At 48.3% G+C, this 17,696-nt stretch overlaps 1 protein-coding gene across 3 annotated transcripts in view; it reads right to left on the reverse strand.

The window, feature by feature from the left end:
* Window positions 1–17,696, reverse strand: part of LOC125959804 (protein spire) — a 134,301-nt gene that overhangs the window by 91,559 nt on the left and 25,046 nt on the right. For all 3 annotated transcript variants that reach the window (XM_049692751.1, XM_049692752.1, XM_049692750.1), the window contains exon 3: window positions 2,602–2,636. In XM_049692751.1, coding sequence (XP_049548708.1) covers window positions 2,602–2,636 — 35 coding nt within the window. The remainder of the gene's footprint in view (window positions 1–2,601; window positions 2,637–17,696) is intronic.

A 17,696-nucleotide genomic window follows, 5' to 3' on the forward strand; every position in this document is an offset into this window, starting at 1 on the left:
ACCACCACCACCACCACCAATGCCACCGACATCATGCAAATGTTCATGTTCTTCTCACGCGAACAACCTCTCAGGCGGCATACAAAGTTGTGCGCAAAGCTGTGGCCAACGCAACATGCCAATAATCATAAATGGGTCACTCGATCGAGTCAGGCAAGGCTGGAGGAGCATCTAAACTCCCTGCCAGGTGTCAGCGGGTCGCTAATTTTATTACCCCTTCTCCAGTACCCCCCCCCCCCCCTTCCCGGACCATTGCTAACTAAGAAGTCAGGTCCAAGTTAGGCTGCTGCCTCTCACTGTCAATGCCAACGGGTTTGACCCACTTTTCCCAGCGGTCCCTCCGGGAGAAAAGGCTTGATAGCCCGTTGCAGGTTGCATGATGTGTTTGTGTGTCTGTGTGTGTGTCTGTGTGTGCGGGCACTCGCCATGAATGAGCGGACAAATTGTATTTGGACAACGATCGATGATGCTCTTTGAACTGCTATGATCGTTTCTGCCCCATTCTCTGTATTCATTGCTTAGATCGTGCATCAAAAACGCATAAAATTACGGCGCAAACCAAAGCAACCATTGGATATCGGACATGGCGTGCGGAGTTGAGGCGGAAAGTATTTAATTTTTTTTACGATCGATTCACTCAGTCACCCTCCGCCTGATGCAGGGCTCTGGATCGGCTATAAAAAAGTGGGAAAGAGAAGTTGAGGCACGCGAACGCAACGCGACATCTGCGACAAAGGGTCCCGGGCGTCAACTACACGAATGCACGCCGCCGTCTTCGGTTCAATACGTCGATGAATTCAATCCAATTAGAAACATAAAAGAATAAAGTCATAATTCATGTCTTTTAAGGCGGAGGTACCGTGCCCCTTGCAGGTCTATGGGAGAAGAATAGTAACAAGGAGGAAGAGGAGGAGGAGAAGGAGAAGAAAGAGGAGCCATATCATGCAGGTGACACCGTCTTTGGCCCTTTCGGTTCGCCTAAGGCACCTATAGGGACGCCTATAAGCTCTGAAGGGCCCCGCGGGAGCCTCGGTAATTCGTTACAACGAATATTCATCCCTTAGAGGATCCCGTGGAAATCTCGATCCACCACGACCGCCGAGATGACCTTTCGATCTTCAAGTCGAGGAGATTCTCCGACCACCCATTCTCCGCGGATCATGCGGAGCTTCATTCAAATTATCGATCGTAAAACCGACCGCCGTGAGTCTCCGGGATTCCTGGCCGCTAGAATCGGGCGGGCAACATGCATCGTGGGGATGTTGCCGACGACTACGACTCAATTTATGCGGTGCTGGTGATCGTAAACCCTCCCCTAGATCCTTGCTATACGGAGCGTGTGTCTCTTTGAGCAGCAAGACGGCGGGAATCGTGGTTTAAGAAAGTCGAAAGTCACTGACCAACTGACGCACGACTGACGACGACGACGACGGCGACGACGAAAAAACCTCCAGCAACGCAGCGATAGTGCAAAACGGCGCGATAAAAGCCGCAGAAGTGAACATGATAATTAAAATTCGCAGCATTTCACTCCAGCTCCGACCATTCGAAAGGAATCTCCTGCACCAAAAACAGGAACTGCCGATGAGCCATGGCATACGCGCGCGCGCGTCAGGGGTGTTAATCTTGTCGAATGTATTTCGTTAATTCAATTATCATTCCAGCGACGATGGTTGCGATCGAGGGAACGATTAGCGCATTAGAAGCGCATTAGTTCGCCAAACGGACGCCTCGGCACTCGCTGGGCTCTATAGTGCTGTAAACTCCGCAACCACTATGTGCGTCTCGAAAGCGCCCGGAAATTAGTGTTTGAAAGTGAAACTTCATACCAGGCAACGGTTGTAGGCAACAGCAGCAATAGTTCGCTAGCCTCTTCGGTCTTCGGTCTAAGGTCTACGATGGTCCAGGTCCACCGGTTCACCGGTCAGCCAGCAACCAATGCGCTCTACGAACGAACTTGACCGTGACGGTTTACTCAGCCGCACCGACCGAGGAGTCGAACTCCTGCGTACGATCATACCTGAGCTGCAGTCAAAAAATGCCTCTCTGCAGCCACCAAAAAACCCGCTTCTTCTAACCGTCCGTACTAACGGGAATGACAGACACAAGGGGGCATCCGCAGACTGGCCACTCTCTAAACGTCCTAACCGTGCCGGGCGCACGCGGACTGTAATTACTCGATCGCGATAAGCCAAAGCCTAGCGCGCTTATCTCACACTTTTAATCAGATGTGATTTAATAACACAGCGTTGGCCAATCGCATCTAAAGTGTTGGTTGTTAGTGCCTCCGTGCCATGCCTGAACGATGGGGTAAAATCTCCGAAAATAAGATGAAGCATCGCGGACAACGTTGTTTGGCCAGCGCGCCAGACCAACGTATGGTGAAACCCCGAAGCTCGAGGGCCCGAAAGATAAGACAGAGATGAGATGACTACCGAGATGTGAAACCGTGGCTATCGTTTGTCACCCTACCGACTGAGATGGTCGCGACGTTTTCACCCGTTCTTGCGTCGTTTGTTGTTGATGTACGCGCTGGTTCATCTTGTTGTAGCGAAACAAGCCTTTGTAGAACGCGATCTGTGATGGGACAGTAGTACTCACCTTTTTCTGGGTCGACGGTACGCACAGCTCCTTATCTGTGGAAGATAACGAAACGGAGAGAGCTGTTAAAACTTGGCGCAATCGAGGAGCATGGACGGCATGACAATCTAATGCAATTAAGGTATCGTGTGATCTACGAGAGGAAACTGTTTACTTGAGCATCTTTCGAGACGAGTGGTTCCCCAGTTTTATTGGGCAGAATATTGAGGAAGTAGGTTCCTTCATCAAAGATTAATAACAATTCTTGTTTATTCAAGCGAATTCTGGACCATTGTTCTTCCAAAACTGGGAAATTCCCACGGTTGATCATTATACTATTTGGTACATTCCAACAACTTCAGTCTTTAAAAAATGTGTAGGTTACTATGTTCTGTTGCTATGAAGGCTAAGAAGTCTATGCCTAGTCAATAAGGATCATTCCCCAATGTTCTGTAACGTTGCGAACAGATCTATATATAGAGGATATCGTCAGCAACACCTCATGATGAAGATGTCTGAACCAAATTGTCATGATCGTAGAGGAGATTGAAGGTCACATCTTATTAACATACGCGCTTCGTGATAAACCAATCCATATAGGCCGTCGTCGTGATTTATTGGATTCCTAGCGAAGCAGAACGTACGGACGAATTAACATTCCGCTAATTAATATCCCTCTCTATCTGACGTATACGCCGCCCCTAAGTCAGAAACGAATCTATCAGTGTGTTCTTAAGCTGATTTCTCTATCATAAGAAATAGCTTCTTCTTCTACAATATGATGACAGATGAAAATCCCAGACTTAAAAAGACCCCGTACCGCCGAACTTAAGCATCTCGGAACCTGTTCCACCGAGCGCCTGAAACCCGGGTGTGCAACAATGACGGAGAAGCCGAGCTGAGAAACACTTGACCTGTCTTCGAGCGTTGCATCCAATCGTAATCTGGGACGATACATCTCGACACTCAACACTCGCTGTCGCTGTCTCCGCGCCACCGTAATCAACGCCAAAGGCAAAACCGAAATCAGTATCCCTGGAACCGGTTCGGTGACCAATTCACGGACCACCATGGATCGAGCTGAAGGCACATGGAAACAAGGGCCCAAAAGAAAACGCTGATACCGAGGATGCTCCGGGAGGAATACCATGCATTCTAGCTGCAGCTAGGATGATGGTCCATCCCATCCCATCCAAGCCTATCAGAAAGGTCAGACCGACTCCAAGACCAAAAAACCCTCGAGCCGCTTATCCTCGACCATAGCCTGATTTATGGGCGATCTGTCGCGACAACTGGCCGACACACACACACACGGGCGGCCACAAAAGGCCGACCTACGCCATCCGGAGCCGAGTGGGCGAGCACCGAGGGACACACACACACAAATCCAGCGTCCGAGGCGGCAACAGTAGAGGCATTTGGAAGTGGATTACAATTTAATACACAAAACACTGCGTCACCGCGTCGTGCCGCACCAGAGCACACCACCTTTGGCAACATATCAAGCGATCCGACCCGACATCACGCGTCCATGTTTGACGGCTACTGGTTACGGGGTCGACGTTGAATATCACTTGGGCGTTGGCGGCCGACCAGACGACCGGTGGCGACCGATTGTCGTTTGTTCCTGTGCTTCATTATGTACCTTCAAGTCACTTAATTATCGGCCATTTTGTTTTTTTTTATTAAAGTACACCCACTTGGATGCTATTCAAGTGAGGAACAAACTAATAGTGAGTCGACTACATTGTTGCAATCTGCAATCCTGTTTTGGGGCAGCAAACCGAGAAAGACAGAGAGAAATGTCAATTAAGACCGATCACCTCGGTTGTCGCATCCTAAGACTGTGTCTTGGGTCATCCCGGGCGTAGGATCGGACATTACTAATGGAAGTACTTCAGTTGCTGAACTTATCTTGTGCAAATGAGGTCCCTACGTTGGCGGGAGGGGATAGGAATCGTGACAATTCAGCACATCGTGCTCATTAGGAACTCATGAGTTAATGCTCCGTTGGACCGAAGAATCTTGTTGCCAGTGGCGCATAATGAATGCACTCCGGCGTCGCCTCCTCCGTGATACACGAATTAGAAACCATTTCGAAGCTCCATGCGATGATGTTCCTCGATGACCTTGAGCGTCGTAAGTGCATTACTCTTTGCGGCGGTTTGATTGCCATTTTCGATTTCCCATCAAAGCAAGCTGTCGACGATAGACGAAGACTTTCGGTGGCCCTTACCTACTTTCTAGTATCAAACGGAAGGTACACCATAAAGAGCCACATTACACCGCGCCGCACGTAACGCGACGTAACCTCCAAAAGTCGTCGATTGAACCTAAACCATCCACCAACCGAGGGTATTGCTCCAGTTCCGTGCACCCCTCCCCTTTTCCGAATCGACATCGCGCACACCGGTCATCTAGTGTGCTGTGTGATGGCCTCCGGAGGACGGAAATGCGGCTCAACGGCGGCTTTTAACTTGCGAAATGGACCTTCGCCGAGCGCGAGCGCGTGCACACGGGCACGGGCGCGATTTTCACGCGAAACCTTGGCCTCGCTTAGAGGGACACTGCAAGACGCCGGTCCCTCCCTCGTCGCTTTGGAGTGATTAGCAGCGTGGCAGCAAGCGCGGTTCAAGTGTTGTCGCTCCGTGGAACGATCGATCCGTGATCCATTATTGGAGGAGAAGGAGGAGGTGTCGTATAACGTCGTCTCCACTAACCCAGTTTCTAACCTCAACCTACAAACGACACGGTCGCCTACACTCAGGGCGTGCTGGTAGCAGGGAGTGGTACTGATGCAATTGACATGGCGGCAATCGAAGGCGTGTGCTGGGCTTGGGCTATCTGCAGGGAATTTTACTGCAGATTAGTGCTGCTGCTGCTGCTGCTGCTGCTGCATTCCCTCCCCTGTCACTTGTATTTCTAGCTCAAAGAGGTAATTGAAAAGACCAAACCATTGACTGTGACATCATCGATGATCGGGAGGTGGGTGTAACTAGCACCACCCTTCTCTTCAGGGGTGAGTGGGGGGTGTCTCACAGGAATTAATTACCCACCAATGAAACAATCGCATTGTTCTCGCGCTCCAGCTGCTCCAACTCGCCCGAGTAATCGATCGATGGATTGGTGAGCATCGAGGCGAACTGAAACCCTGCGCCTTAAGTGCCAAGCAACGAAGGTGCGCCACGGCCGCGGTGAGGCGTTTGGAACATTCTTCACATAGCAAAAACGGCTAAACGGCTCCTGATTCCTCGATCGATTCCTTTACGCGACGTGATCGCGACATGAATTCAGCAAAACTGCGCGCGATAAGAAGTAAATTTAAATTCCAGTACAATTTAAAACCCGCCTGTTAACAACGAGATACCAACGGTGGTGAGAGAAAAGTGCAACGAGGACCGCGAGGAGCAAGAGGCACGCATTCCGTACGCATCAAAAGAAAACCGTTCTTGATAGCATCGCGATCGCGCACTGCGTGAGGGCGCGCCAAGATTTATGGAATTGATCGCACACCGCGCACGGCGTGTAATTTGCGAATGGTGGCAATTGAAGGCTGGCTGGCTACCTTTGAACCGCTTTCACCCAGAGCATTGCGGAGTGAATCAAAACTCGCTTTATGTCCGATGCATCAACACACACACACACACACACATGCAGAGGTGTCCTTTTGCTGTGCTGAAAGCGCGAAGAATAACGCCTGACCACGGAACGGGCTGGTTGCTGTAGAAAGGGCCAGGTTGCTCCTTGGAACGGGCCAATTAAACCACGAAAAAACCACCAGGTACAGGTCGCACCTTCGCACCTACCGCGGGGCAACTAAAGACCCGATACTTATCAGCGCGCACATGCTGGGGACCCACCGTAAGTGCATCACAAAACTCATAAATCAGCGCGCGCGGATTCCTCGTCGTGGTCGTCAGGAAAGGATTTCTCTTTCGAGGTGGGGTGCTGTTGCAAAAATAAAAAATACGTTTTCCTCCTTCTCCTCTTCGTCAGGAAGGAAAATGGGGGAGGGTACGTCCCCGCTCCGCCCGATTCGAGAGTTTTGGTCAAAGGTTCAAAGTAATGTTACCATAAAATCCTCGAGCGCTCTCGAGTTTGAGGTTTGAATGAATATTTAAAAAGAATTAACGATCGGTGACGAGTGGACGAGTCGTCGAGTGTCATCGTGAAGCGCTAACGTCGTCCGGTCACCAACTGTCAGTAACACACACACACGCGAGTGCAGGTCTCACACGTCCCAATAACATAGATACCATGGCAACCAATGTGCAAGTGCGGGAAGTGTTTCAGATTCCATGGATTTCCCTTTTTTCCCGCCCTGCATTTCATGCACTAATCCCACCTTCGAGTCGCCGGCAAAGTGCACTGATGCACCTGAAGATGGATCTTTGGCCTCCGGATACGTAATGAGAAAATGGCGGCACTAACGGGGACGACGGATCGGTGGAATGAGAACATCGAGAATCGCACATACGAGCGCTCCAAGATAGCGAAGAGAGCTTCTTAACCGCGTGACATAATTTGTGTGAACAACCCCCGTGGCCTAGTAGTGGCTGCCAATTCAGGCCCGTGGAGGATTGTCCCGCAGAGCTTAAGTCATTATTGATTCATATCAACCGCCCTCGACACTGATGCCCTCCTCGTAATCAAACGCCGAGCGCGACCGAGCAGCCGACGCCGGCCGTGCCGGGGAGGAAAAGTGTCCGAAAGAGAATGTACACTTTCCACGAGCTTCGGGAAGGGAGCTGATATGCTAATTCCAGGCGGGGCGAATGGGCGAACCCCACACAGTCTCGGCGCAATAGGCACGCATCCAGCTCGTTACGCATCTGCTGCTTGGTACCGTAATTAAGATGTTGGCTGTCAGTCGCAACCATCCCGAAGACGGTGGCGGCCCCCCTTTGATTGATGGGTGGGTGAGGGAGGAAAGCCTTTCATTCTCTAGTCTGCCAGGAGCGCATTTTCTCACCGGAGAGATTGAGATAAAGGAAATGTTGTTGTTTTTTTTTTCGCTTCTTCTATTTCGTTGGCGTGTATTGCGCAAGCTCTTTGTTAGCAGAGAGCCATTCAATGCGTTGCCAACTAATGCTCCTATTGTTCCACATCCAAACAACTACCGATTGGGCATCAAATGGCTTTTAAATATATTGAATTCGGGTTCGGGCTGGAGGTACCATGTGAATGGAAATGTTACATCTCGCAATCCATAAAAAAATGAGTTTGCAAACGGATTAACTCGTATCATGCCAACAGCGCTGTTATCTGGCAAATGATTAAGCAAGCATAATTTAATATACCAGGCAAAACCATAAAAGATATTGAGTACTTAAACATTCAGATGAAAATTTCTCACGGTCTCAAGGGTTTGATTTAATTTAAATATGGTTGCTATGGAAAATGATTTACTAAAACATGTCCAAATACCGCGAACAAGTGTCGAATCTTGAGGCCAAACAAAGTGTTGAAAATCCACCAACGTTGGTTGAAGCGTTCCGGTGAAGAGTGTGAAATAGAATTTGATGACAAATGATCGAAGGCTCGAGACGCCGGTACAAAACAAGGAAGACGACCTTCATGGAAAACGAAAGAAGAACACTACCTATGCAAATAGAAAAACCTCTGTGCTAATAGAAGACCCTCGGAAGATTGGTAAACCAAGAAAGGAGCCAAAATTCCTACAGAAAAATCCATCTTCCCTAAGCAAGTTTGGAAAGAAGTCTATAAAAACAATCAATGATTCGAGATGCTTAAAGCTGTAAATCAAGCAGAAAGAGCACCCAGGAAAGAGGTTATTGCCTTTTCTAGCGTTGCTCACTTGTCCGGAAATAGAATTTGGCACGCAAACCAAGGTAATATGTCGATAGCTCAAGATTCGTGCAAAAGATTAATCATTGTAGAGGAAACAATATTTCGTGCCTTGGTTAGTCTGTTTCTGCACCTAAGAGTTTTTGTTTAGCGTTCGCTTCATTTAGCATCAAACGTTTAGATATGAGTTCCGTTTTAAACCAAGACCATAATTTTGCTGCCAAGAACGTTTCGTGATAAACCTTCATTTGATTTTGATTACTCGCACATTCATCGTTGGTTCAATTAAGTATTTTGTGTTGTGTATACTTTAATCTATATCTTAGTATCTATGCTGAAGAGTGATCATTTAAAATGAATCCATGTTTTGACCGTCCTATTTACTGTAGCAGCGTCCATTTTGATTCTTAAACGCATTAAAGAAAAAACCATGCGCCCTAGTCAAGGCTGCAACAGTGAAACATAAATGATTTAGAACCATTTGCTTCACTTCACGATTTGTCCGTTGAAGACTAAAATGGTGCAAACTTTAAAGTTATTTCCCCAAAAAGCTCCCTACCTGGACCGTCCAGAAACCATGATCAGACTCCAAGTAACCAAAAAAAATAAGGCGGATGCAAGGTCCTGCAAATCTATTTCATACTAATTAAAGTCGTTCGCCCCAAAAGCCCAAAGCCAAGCACAGTGGACACACTTCACGAATCAGCAGCACACTGTCTACCACCACCGTTGCTTGAATTGGAAAATTATTTATTTGTACGCCAGTTATCCGGCCAAACAACTAATTTACTTCCAATTTGGCCACGAGCCCCGGCGACAAACAGCAAACGACAGCAACAACAACAACAACCAAAAAGCCTCCTCCTCCAACCACCTCACTCCACAAATCAAGCGCCACGAGCGGCGTGGCAGGAGGAAACGCACCACCACCACCACCAACAACAACTCAACCATAATCACCCTAATGAATCGCAAACTCGCGACTGATTTCCAATCTAATCCGATTAGACAGCAGCCACCAACGCGCCAACCGCGACCGTGACCATATCAAAAGGGAAGGGGCTGGAGGTGGTAAAGCTTAAATTTGACGTTAAAAAAATCCCAATGAAAACGAAAATGAAGGTCCGTGCGGAGGTTTAACAGCACCAAAGGCACCGATTTGACCAAATCAAGCGATACGCGAAAATTGGTTCGCGTTTCCTTCGCGGTCCGTCGAAGCCGGAAAAAACCTTAAAATCGGTCATCGTCAGCAGCAGCAGCAGCAGCAGCAGCAGCCGCAGAATGATCGATAGATGCGGTGCAGCGGGGTGCTGCCGCCTGGAGGGTGGTCCGATTCGCGTACATTAACCTCGCTAAACATATGGCACGGCGGGCGTTCAGTGTTAAAACCAGGGAGAAATTCCATTCCGGGAAAATCGATATCCTCATGACGTGCCAGCAGCCGGTCGTAGGTTAGTGTTGTCTGCGGTTTGGGCGCCGGCATCCACCTCCGGTGACGTCACCGGTCGGTTGTCGAGTGTCATCACGTGAACTGCACCAGCGCCATCGGAAAAGCGAAGCGAATATTCTCGCTCGCTTTCCCCCCTTTGGCATGCGCATGCGCCACTCCCGGTGGCGAGATCCCGAATGCGGAAAACCGGAAAAGCGGAATTTTCCTCGCTGGCTGGCTCGCTGGCTGGCTCGCTGGCTGGCTCGCTGGCTGGCGGCCATGTGACATTGACCTTGAAACCGGTGCTCGAATGTTTTGGACCTTGGAAAATTGATGCTCTCTCTCTCTCTTTCTATCTCTCACTCTGTTTCTGGTCAGGCCATCGTCGCTTTCATTCCAACCTGTTCCTAAGACTGTTTATAATGATCTCGTGAATTAATTGAAGGCAACGCTGCCCGCTGGGAGTGTTCTAAGTTCCAAGTCACGACTCCGTAGCTAATGCGCTTTTGTGTGCGTTCGCTCTTGAAGCATCGTGAGCAGTGAAAGTACCTTCCTCCCATCAATCACTGAGGAGCAACTCCACTGAGTCTGGTTCAAAAAGGTTGCAGCTCCTCTCCAAGTCCCAACGAATCTGTTTATTGTTTATTCTAAACTCCCTCCTTCGGACGGTGGTGTTAAAAATGATAGATTTTCCATTTCTCCGTTCCAATGCTACCCGGTCTCTCTCTCTCTTTCTTACTCAAGTCAAGTGCCTCACCCCGACTGCTCGTGACACTCCGATTTCCGGAATCGATCCTGGAACGCGACCGCTCATCTAAACTCTCCCAAAACACAAATCGAGTCACGATCGCGGCTCGTTAACTAAGTGGCCACTTACGAATGTCTTCCCGGTGTTTCTCTGCCACCCCTGCCGTGTCTATGGGCCAATCATACTCAAGTGCACTTCAGTGCGTCGATGACCAGCACGCGTGTTTATTGACGCGTGTTCACACTCACGCACGCACCGGCACACGGAATGCTCAATCACGATATCACACGCAGGGTTTCGGGCAAGATTAAACATGGAACGCGACCTACGCACGACAAAGTAATGCATCTGAAGGCGCACATTGGCACTTCGACAGTTCGAGTCTCCTCCACACAGGAAGTGAACGTTCTCTCGTGGTACTGCAACGCCGCCATGATGGCACACGATGGCGCACTTAACCAGTCGAGCGTTTGGCATCCGGTCCCCATCGGCCGCCAGCGCAGCATACATTTAACGCCTGGCCGGCCGAGTGATTCCGGTAGCACAAACCGTTTTTTTCGTTTCGTTTCGACGCCCCCCCACAGTTGCCGAATGTTGCCGACCATAAACGCCGGAGACAATGCATCAATATTTGCAACATGGGCGCATGGACCAGCGGGTGTCTAGGCAACCGTGACCGAGGATGGCGATGGCTACTCGGTTAGGGTGGCGCTGGTCTGGTCTGGTTTGTAACGTTGGGTGTGATAAAATGGTTTTAATCAACCAGTTGAACCACATTTCGTGACTCCATTGAAACCGTGGTACGCCAGCGGGGGGTTTTGCGTTTGTCCTCTAAAACCCTGGCACCCAGGCGTGAGCTCCATTCCAATTGTCGCGCGATTCTGAACGCAGGTCGGTAGAACGTTTGGGGTTTCGGTTAGAGCGTTTACCTTCATGCGTGACGACACCGTGATAGAGAGCTACTGGCTTCTGGCCATTTTTGGGCCCCGTCGGGCACTTCATCAAAAGCTGTTGTTGCTGTTCCGTCAAGTTTAAAGCTCTTATTTATGGTACACTCCAAAGGCTCCAGATTGCAGCCGCTTTTTACTGCAGTTAACAGCATTGGGAAACACTCCCAAATGGCAAATGATGGATTGCGTCCATCCGATTGGATGAAATCAATGGAGAGCAGGTCGTGGGGTCAAAGATGATTTTTCATCAAAATCACAAATTGACATAAAGGATTTCTTGCTAATGTTTTAACTAGTATGTAACAATTTGCGTTTAACATTATATTGAGCATGATAGAGAGCAATCATTCAATATAACAGTTTAACATTTATTGTGATTTGAACTATTCGTTTTCTCTAAAATTTCCAGAGTCTTTTTATTGAAGTAGTCCATGAGCAAACACCCAATACGTTTCCAGACATATGCTATTCGTAAAATAGCGTTATATTTGATTCCAGATTACTTATTAGTATAGCATCTGATTGTAGTTTGTTCCTCAACATCGAAATTAAGGGTTATATACTGGAAAATACTAAATGCAATAATTGTTGTCTCATTGATAGGCGAATGACTTTAGTGGTGATCCCGAACTAATTTTGAATTTAACAACAAGAGTGACGATAGTCATGAAGATTAAAATGATCAAATACCTTAGTTAACACGACTTGGATAAGTGATTGTTGAATATTATTTGATGCAAACACCACATCTGACTAATCCGATAGAAGTCTTTTGGAGCAATCATTACTCAAGTACCATGTTATTCGTTAGACAATAAATTGGTACGCGTACAACCAACAATAAACATTAAGTTATTCCCATTTGTTGCGACGAATTTATGAAAAATGTAACGGTTTTTTCATTTCAGATGGAACATTGTTTCAATTAGTCCGCTCTAAACGGTCTAGGCTACAGGTTATCGCAAACGCAGGAAATGTCTTTCTGCGGTAATCAATCGTCGTTTCATCCGACCTCCGAATCATTCCAAACGAATGTTACGAAACGAAGCAGAATGACTAACAGGTTGACAGTTTTACGAAACAATTACCACAAAACACAATCATTACACCCTTGCGCTTTGCGTAATCGCCATGCCAGATACCAGATTCCAGATACTCAAAACTCGATTAGCCCTGTGATGATCAGGGTGATGCGGACAGATCGCTGGAACATCACCGCCGTCCAAAAACTCTCCAAAACTATTACGACACGCAGCACAATATTGCGTCTGGTTAAGTGAGGTAGCAGCATTTCATTAGCGAGAGCCGCCGACGCGGCGAGTACTTTGTTCGATTCCAAATGACGGAATATAGAGTCATCCCTGTCCGGGAGTCGAACCGGTTCGTTGTACATCGAAGACACCGGGAGGCATGTTGTTGGACGCATCTCACTATCCAAGATGTCATCGGACTCTTGGGGGGATAAGCATAAAGACAAGATCTTGAAGCTCGCTGATAGGTTAGCACGAATTGGAGCAGAAGTGTGGTGGTCACCACACGAGGCGAAGGCGAAGCGATCCTCCTAATGGATGTTCGAGGTTCGAGAAGTCAGGGAATTACCGTTGAAAACACCTCGAACCGATGACAGGTAACATGCCACCGAACGGACAGATACGATCTGGGGACTGTCGTCCTCCTGCTGCGTCCCGATGGACTCCTAGGCCAAGGCCAGGCTCCATCTGGTCTGGACATCGATACCCGGGGGAGGTGTAGAGCATCCCGGAAATCAAGGTCTAGGTATCTTATCGACGGCTCGATCTACATGCAATCGCTAGCCAGCCACGCCACGCACTCCGGACACACCGATAAATCAGGTTGAACCATCGGTCGGTAATCCGGACCAAGATCAACGAAGTGGCTGGTCGTGGGATCGCCAGATTCCTGCTGCAGATGCAAATGCAGTTATGTCCCCGGTTGGACGCCCGAGGGAACGTACATAGCTACGACTGAAGGAGAGAGAGAGGACTGGCAACGTGTAAAACTGGTAGCATTCATAGGCCCAGCGACTAAATGGCCAGTCGTCGGTCCTCGCTTGGGGCTGCAGACGACCTCGAACGATCTTGTCATCCGTCATGCTGCGTCATGCACACTGCGTCTGTCGGCCAGTCCCATTTAGCATCGGCTAACGGCCCAGACATTGATTTATAAATTACTCCTCAGCGTGACGGAAGGAGCCTACGGTGAGGAGCTACTGAGGAGCCACTAACCAGCAGCCAGTAGCCAGTAGTAGTAGTAGTTGGTCAAAGGGAAATCCGAATTACTGGACCGCACCGGGAGTCACTCTCACTTGTCGTCATGTCGTCCACAACAACTCTTCTCCTTCTCCTTGCGGTCCACCACCATCAAGTAGGAAGAAACCACTTTCTTACCAGGCAGATCAAACCAGGAGGAGCCCGGCTGGGCCCCGGAAAGTGGCCACCGTAAGCCACTGTTTGGAGCCCTACAAAGCGACCGCCAGCGCCATTCACTTGGGCGCCATTGCTGCGGAAGTTGTGTTGTGGCGGAAGTCACCGGGGAACTGACGCCTTTCGGGCTCGGCTCGATGAAATGGAACCACCAACCTCCCCACACATACGCACGCACACGCACACGCACGATGACACCCTGCTGAGAATGTGGCAGTAATTAACGCCGGTGCAAATCATAAAAAAAAGACTCCCGAAAGACTCCCGTGAGTTCCGTGCCGGGCACCCGAAACATGACTCGTCGCTGCCACATGGAAGTGACTCCCGGGGCGGACGTTTGAAGAAGGGAAAGTCAATTAAAGCGAACCGGGTAGGCCCAGATGAAACCGAGATTGAACTAATCTCTGATTGAAAGTCGAACCGTCGGTGGTAATCGATATCAGGAGAACACCACCCCGCACCTGAGGGCCAGGTTCCAGGCGTCGCAGTAAGTGAACTTACACACCTCCCTCTCTTTCCGTGTCGCGATAAGCCGGTCTCTTCTCTCTCCATCTTTGCTTCCTTCGCAGCCGCATATGCTGCGTGTTCCGGGCTGGAAACATGTCGTGCAAAACCGCGCTCGGTCGGTGGTCGCTCACACTCGGCACAGCGGTCACCTCCGCGAAATACCAAAAAAAAAATCCACCACATGTCGTGCGTGTGTGTGTGCGTATACAAGTGCTGTGCCGCTAAGTACATGACGGATCTCGGCGAAAAAGAAACCAATTCGGTGGATCTGAAAGAGAAACTTAACCGGACCCGTGCTCGGTGCACGCTTAGAAGCTGGGCAAGGGCCTTAAAGAGAGCTCGCCAAAAACGTAGCAGCAGCTGCTGCCAGCCGTCGTCGTCCCTAGCAACCAAACTAAACCGAAAAAAGTAAGGTAATTAGCCATTTCGAGCGGGTGCCGCTTGCTGTGCACTTTTCATTAGCGAGATCGAGAGCGCGTTTTATGACCATCGGGCGCGGTGAGGGCCGGATGGTTTTTTTGCGCTTTAACCAGGGCGATGGGGAGGGGGCGGGACGGAAATGGCAAACAACGCGCTTTCCAACCTGGGGGTCAATGAGTTGTTTCGACAACGACGACGACGACAACGACAACAACAACAAACATAACTCACAGAATGTCCCAGTATAACATGCAAATGTTCCGCAATTAAAGCCACGAAAGCGACGATCGTGCGGTGTTGGCGGGCGGATTATAAATCACCAAACTATCCGGCTTAACTCGGGCGATATTTACGCATTAAGGTGTTTTACTTCGTTCCTATATTTATTTGTTATACTTGATCTGAATGCTGGATCTTCCAAGTGTGTTGTGTAAAATTGTTGGATTCAATCCATTACACTCCCAAAATCTACGTATTTAAAGCCGATGTCTGTCGCAGCATAAAATCTAGCAGAAACTTTTGAAATGTCCTATGCTTTGTCTCTAATATTTATGTCAACATGTTTTTATAGAGCAATATCGTAAAAATCATCACAAATTGAAGTTATAAATCTTATCAAAACCTGGAAAATTGCAAATTTAACTAAAACTCTACGGGATTACCTAGAAACCTTCCTGTCTAACCAAGGAGCTCAGATGATCGTGCAAAAAGCTACGAAAGATAGCGAAAAATGCATTTTTAACAACACACCGCTCTGAAATTAATATCATAGCTGTATTCTACAGTGAATATTCCCCAAATTACGACAACGATTTTTAATGGATTTTTTTTTGTTTTTAATAGCAGTTAGATAATAAAATATAGTTGCATTATTTCGTCACAAAAAATCCTTAATAATAAGGCTGATTTTAGCCCGAATCAACGTAACCTCTGGAATGCTCCCGCATGACACACAAATGATGCCCCGATGACGTATTTTGGTATTCATTCGGTCAATGGTTCGCTTTTGCTGGCTCTTGTCGTCTTCCGATGTGATTGCGAATCGAAATCGACGACCACAAACGTATGCTGCGAAAGAAAAAAACTCAAAACAGGCAACGAAGTCCCCGGGGAGGTTTATGCAACTCGGAAGACACGTGCGCTGCGCGGGAACTGCATTCCTGCTGCGGTTGACGATACTAACGCGGCGCCACACACTCGTCTGTCACGCACGGGCTGGCTGCGTGGAACAGGAACAGCATGCCATCATGCTCCGTTAGAGCTCCATTGCAACATAATCAACGTCAGCAACCACAATAACAACGACGACGATGGCGACGAACGAAAAACATACGCTGGAAGTCATAATGTACTCGCGATCCTTTAAACATCGAACGGGAAGCAACAAAAAGAAGACAAGATGCAGTTTAATGCGTGGCAGAAAAAAACGGAACGATACGGCGGAAGATGCGAGCAAAACAAAGCTGATCCTCTGGTTCCACCCGTCTTCGGCGGATGATCTGCTCCCAGGTCTCGGCTACCTGGAGCTGTTAGCCGCCTTTCGATTAGCTGAGACTTTTTTAAAGCATTTTTTCTTGAAGAGGAACACCGGTACGAGAGGTGCCGGTTCGCGACGATTTAAAGCTCCATTCAGTCACGGTATCCACGTGCTTCTGGCCACTGGCGGACTGGCGGTGTTTTGCATTCCCGATTGCCCGGTGATGCACAGCGGTTTCTTTTCCGCCATGTTCTGCCAACGGGATTTTCATGGGAGTAAGTTGCATGTGCATGCCACAGGTACACCTTCACCGTGGCAGCGCGATACGCACTGCGCTCTCTGCACACGGCACCGCACCGAGGAACTCGTTTACAGTTTTGCACCCCCTCAAGAGAGTCTGGCCTGACCTGGTGTGGCTCGATGCTCGATTGAGGATCGAGGAACAGGGCCAACCAACCAACATTCTGGGCATTCCTTTTCATAACCCAGAACCGGTCTTAAGCCAGCCGCGGACCTGCTGTGACCTATCGTCTGCTCGATACAGGTGAACGGGGCAAGAGGTCTGTACGGAACAGATGATGGGGCCGCAGACCATCATTGGGGATTCTGCGTTGCATCGATACGGCGTGAACGGTGGTAATTTCGCGAAGCATTCGTCTTATTGTTGCGTTTTAAGTAGAATATGGAATTGCTTTTATCTGGTCTTAATTTTCGCCTTTTCGGCGTCAGGTTTATTGAAGTTTTTTTGTCACGTCGCTCATGTTTTCATGTTATAAGTTTATTTTTCATGTCGCTAGCAGCTTTTAAGTAGTTTCTGTTAACAATGTCATAAACATGTTTGTACTATGAACATTATGCTTCTTCACGCAAATAATATAATCAACATCTAGAGGTAGTTTCTTCATAGCTTCTTCTAATTGATGCATGTCAAGCCATTTTGTTTCATTTAAGTGAATGTCATATTAAACTACAACTTTTCAAGAATATTTGGTTCTATTTTAGGGAAGATTTGATTTCATGGCATCCAATATAGAAAAAAAGTGTTGTGCTACGATAGGCACCGACTTTGAAAACGTAGGGTTTGGGAAATCGCGATTCAAAGTCGCGAGATGCTTTGAGACTTGTATGAAAGGCGGATTTTCCACAATAAAAATTTACACAATACTCTTCAAAGGATAAGCACTCATAAAAAAAATGTAAAAAGTTAATGCGAAGAATTTAAATAAAATGCCGAAGCACCCCCTCCCCACCCCCCCACCCCCACCCCCCCCCCCCCCTTAAAAGAGGTGATCAGCGAAAGCAATTGAAGTTGCCGTTTCATCACAATATGTGA

Source organism: Anopheles darlingi, chromosome 2 (assembly GCF_943734745.1).
Source record: "Anopheles darlingi chromosome 2, idAnoDarlMG_H_01, whole genome shotgun sequence".
Classification (NCBI taxonomy): domain Eukaryota; kingdom Metazoa; phylum Arthropoda; class Insecta; order Diptera; family Culicidae; genus Anopheles; species Anopheles darlingi.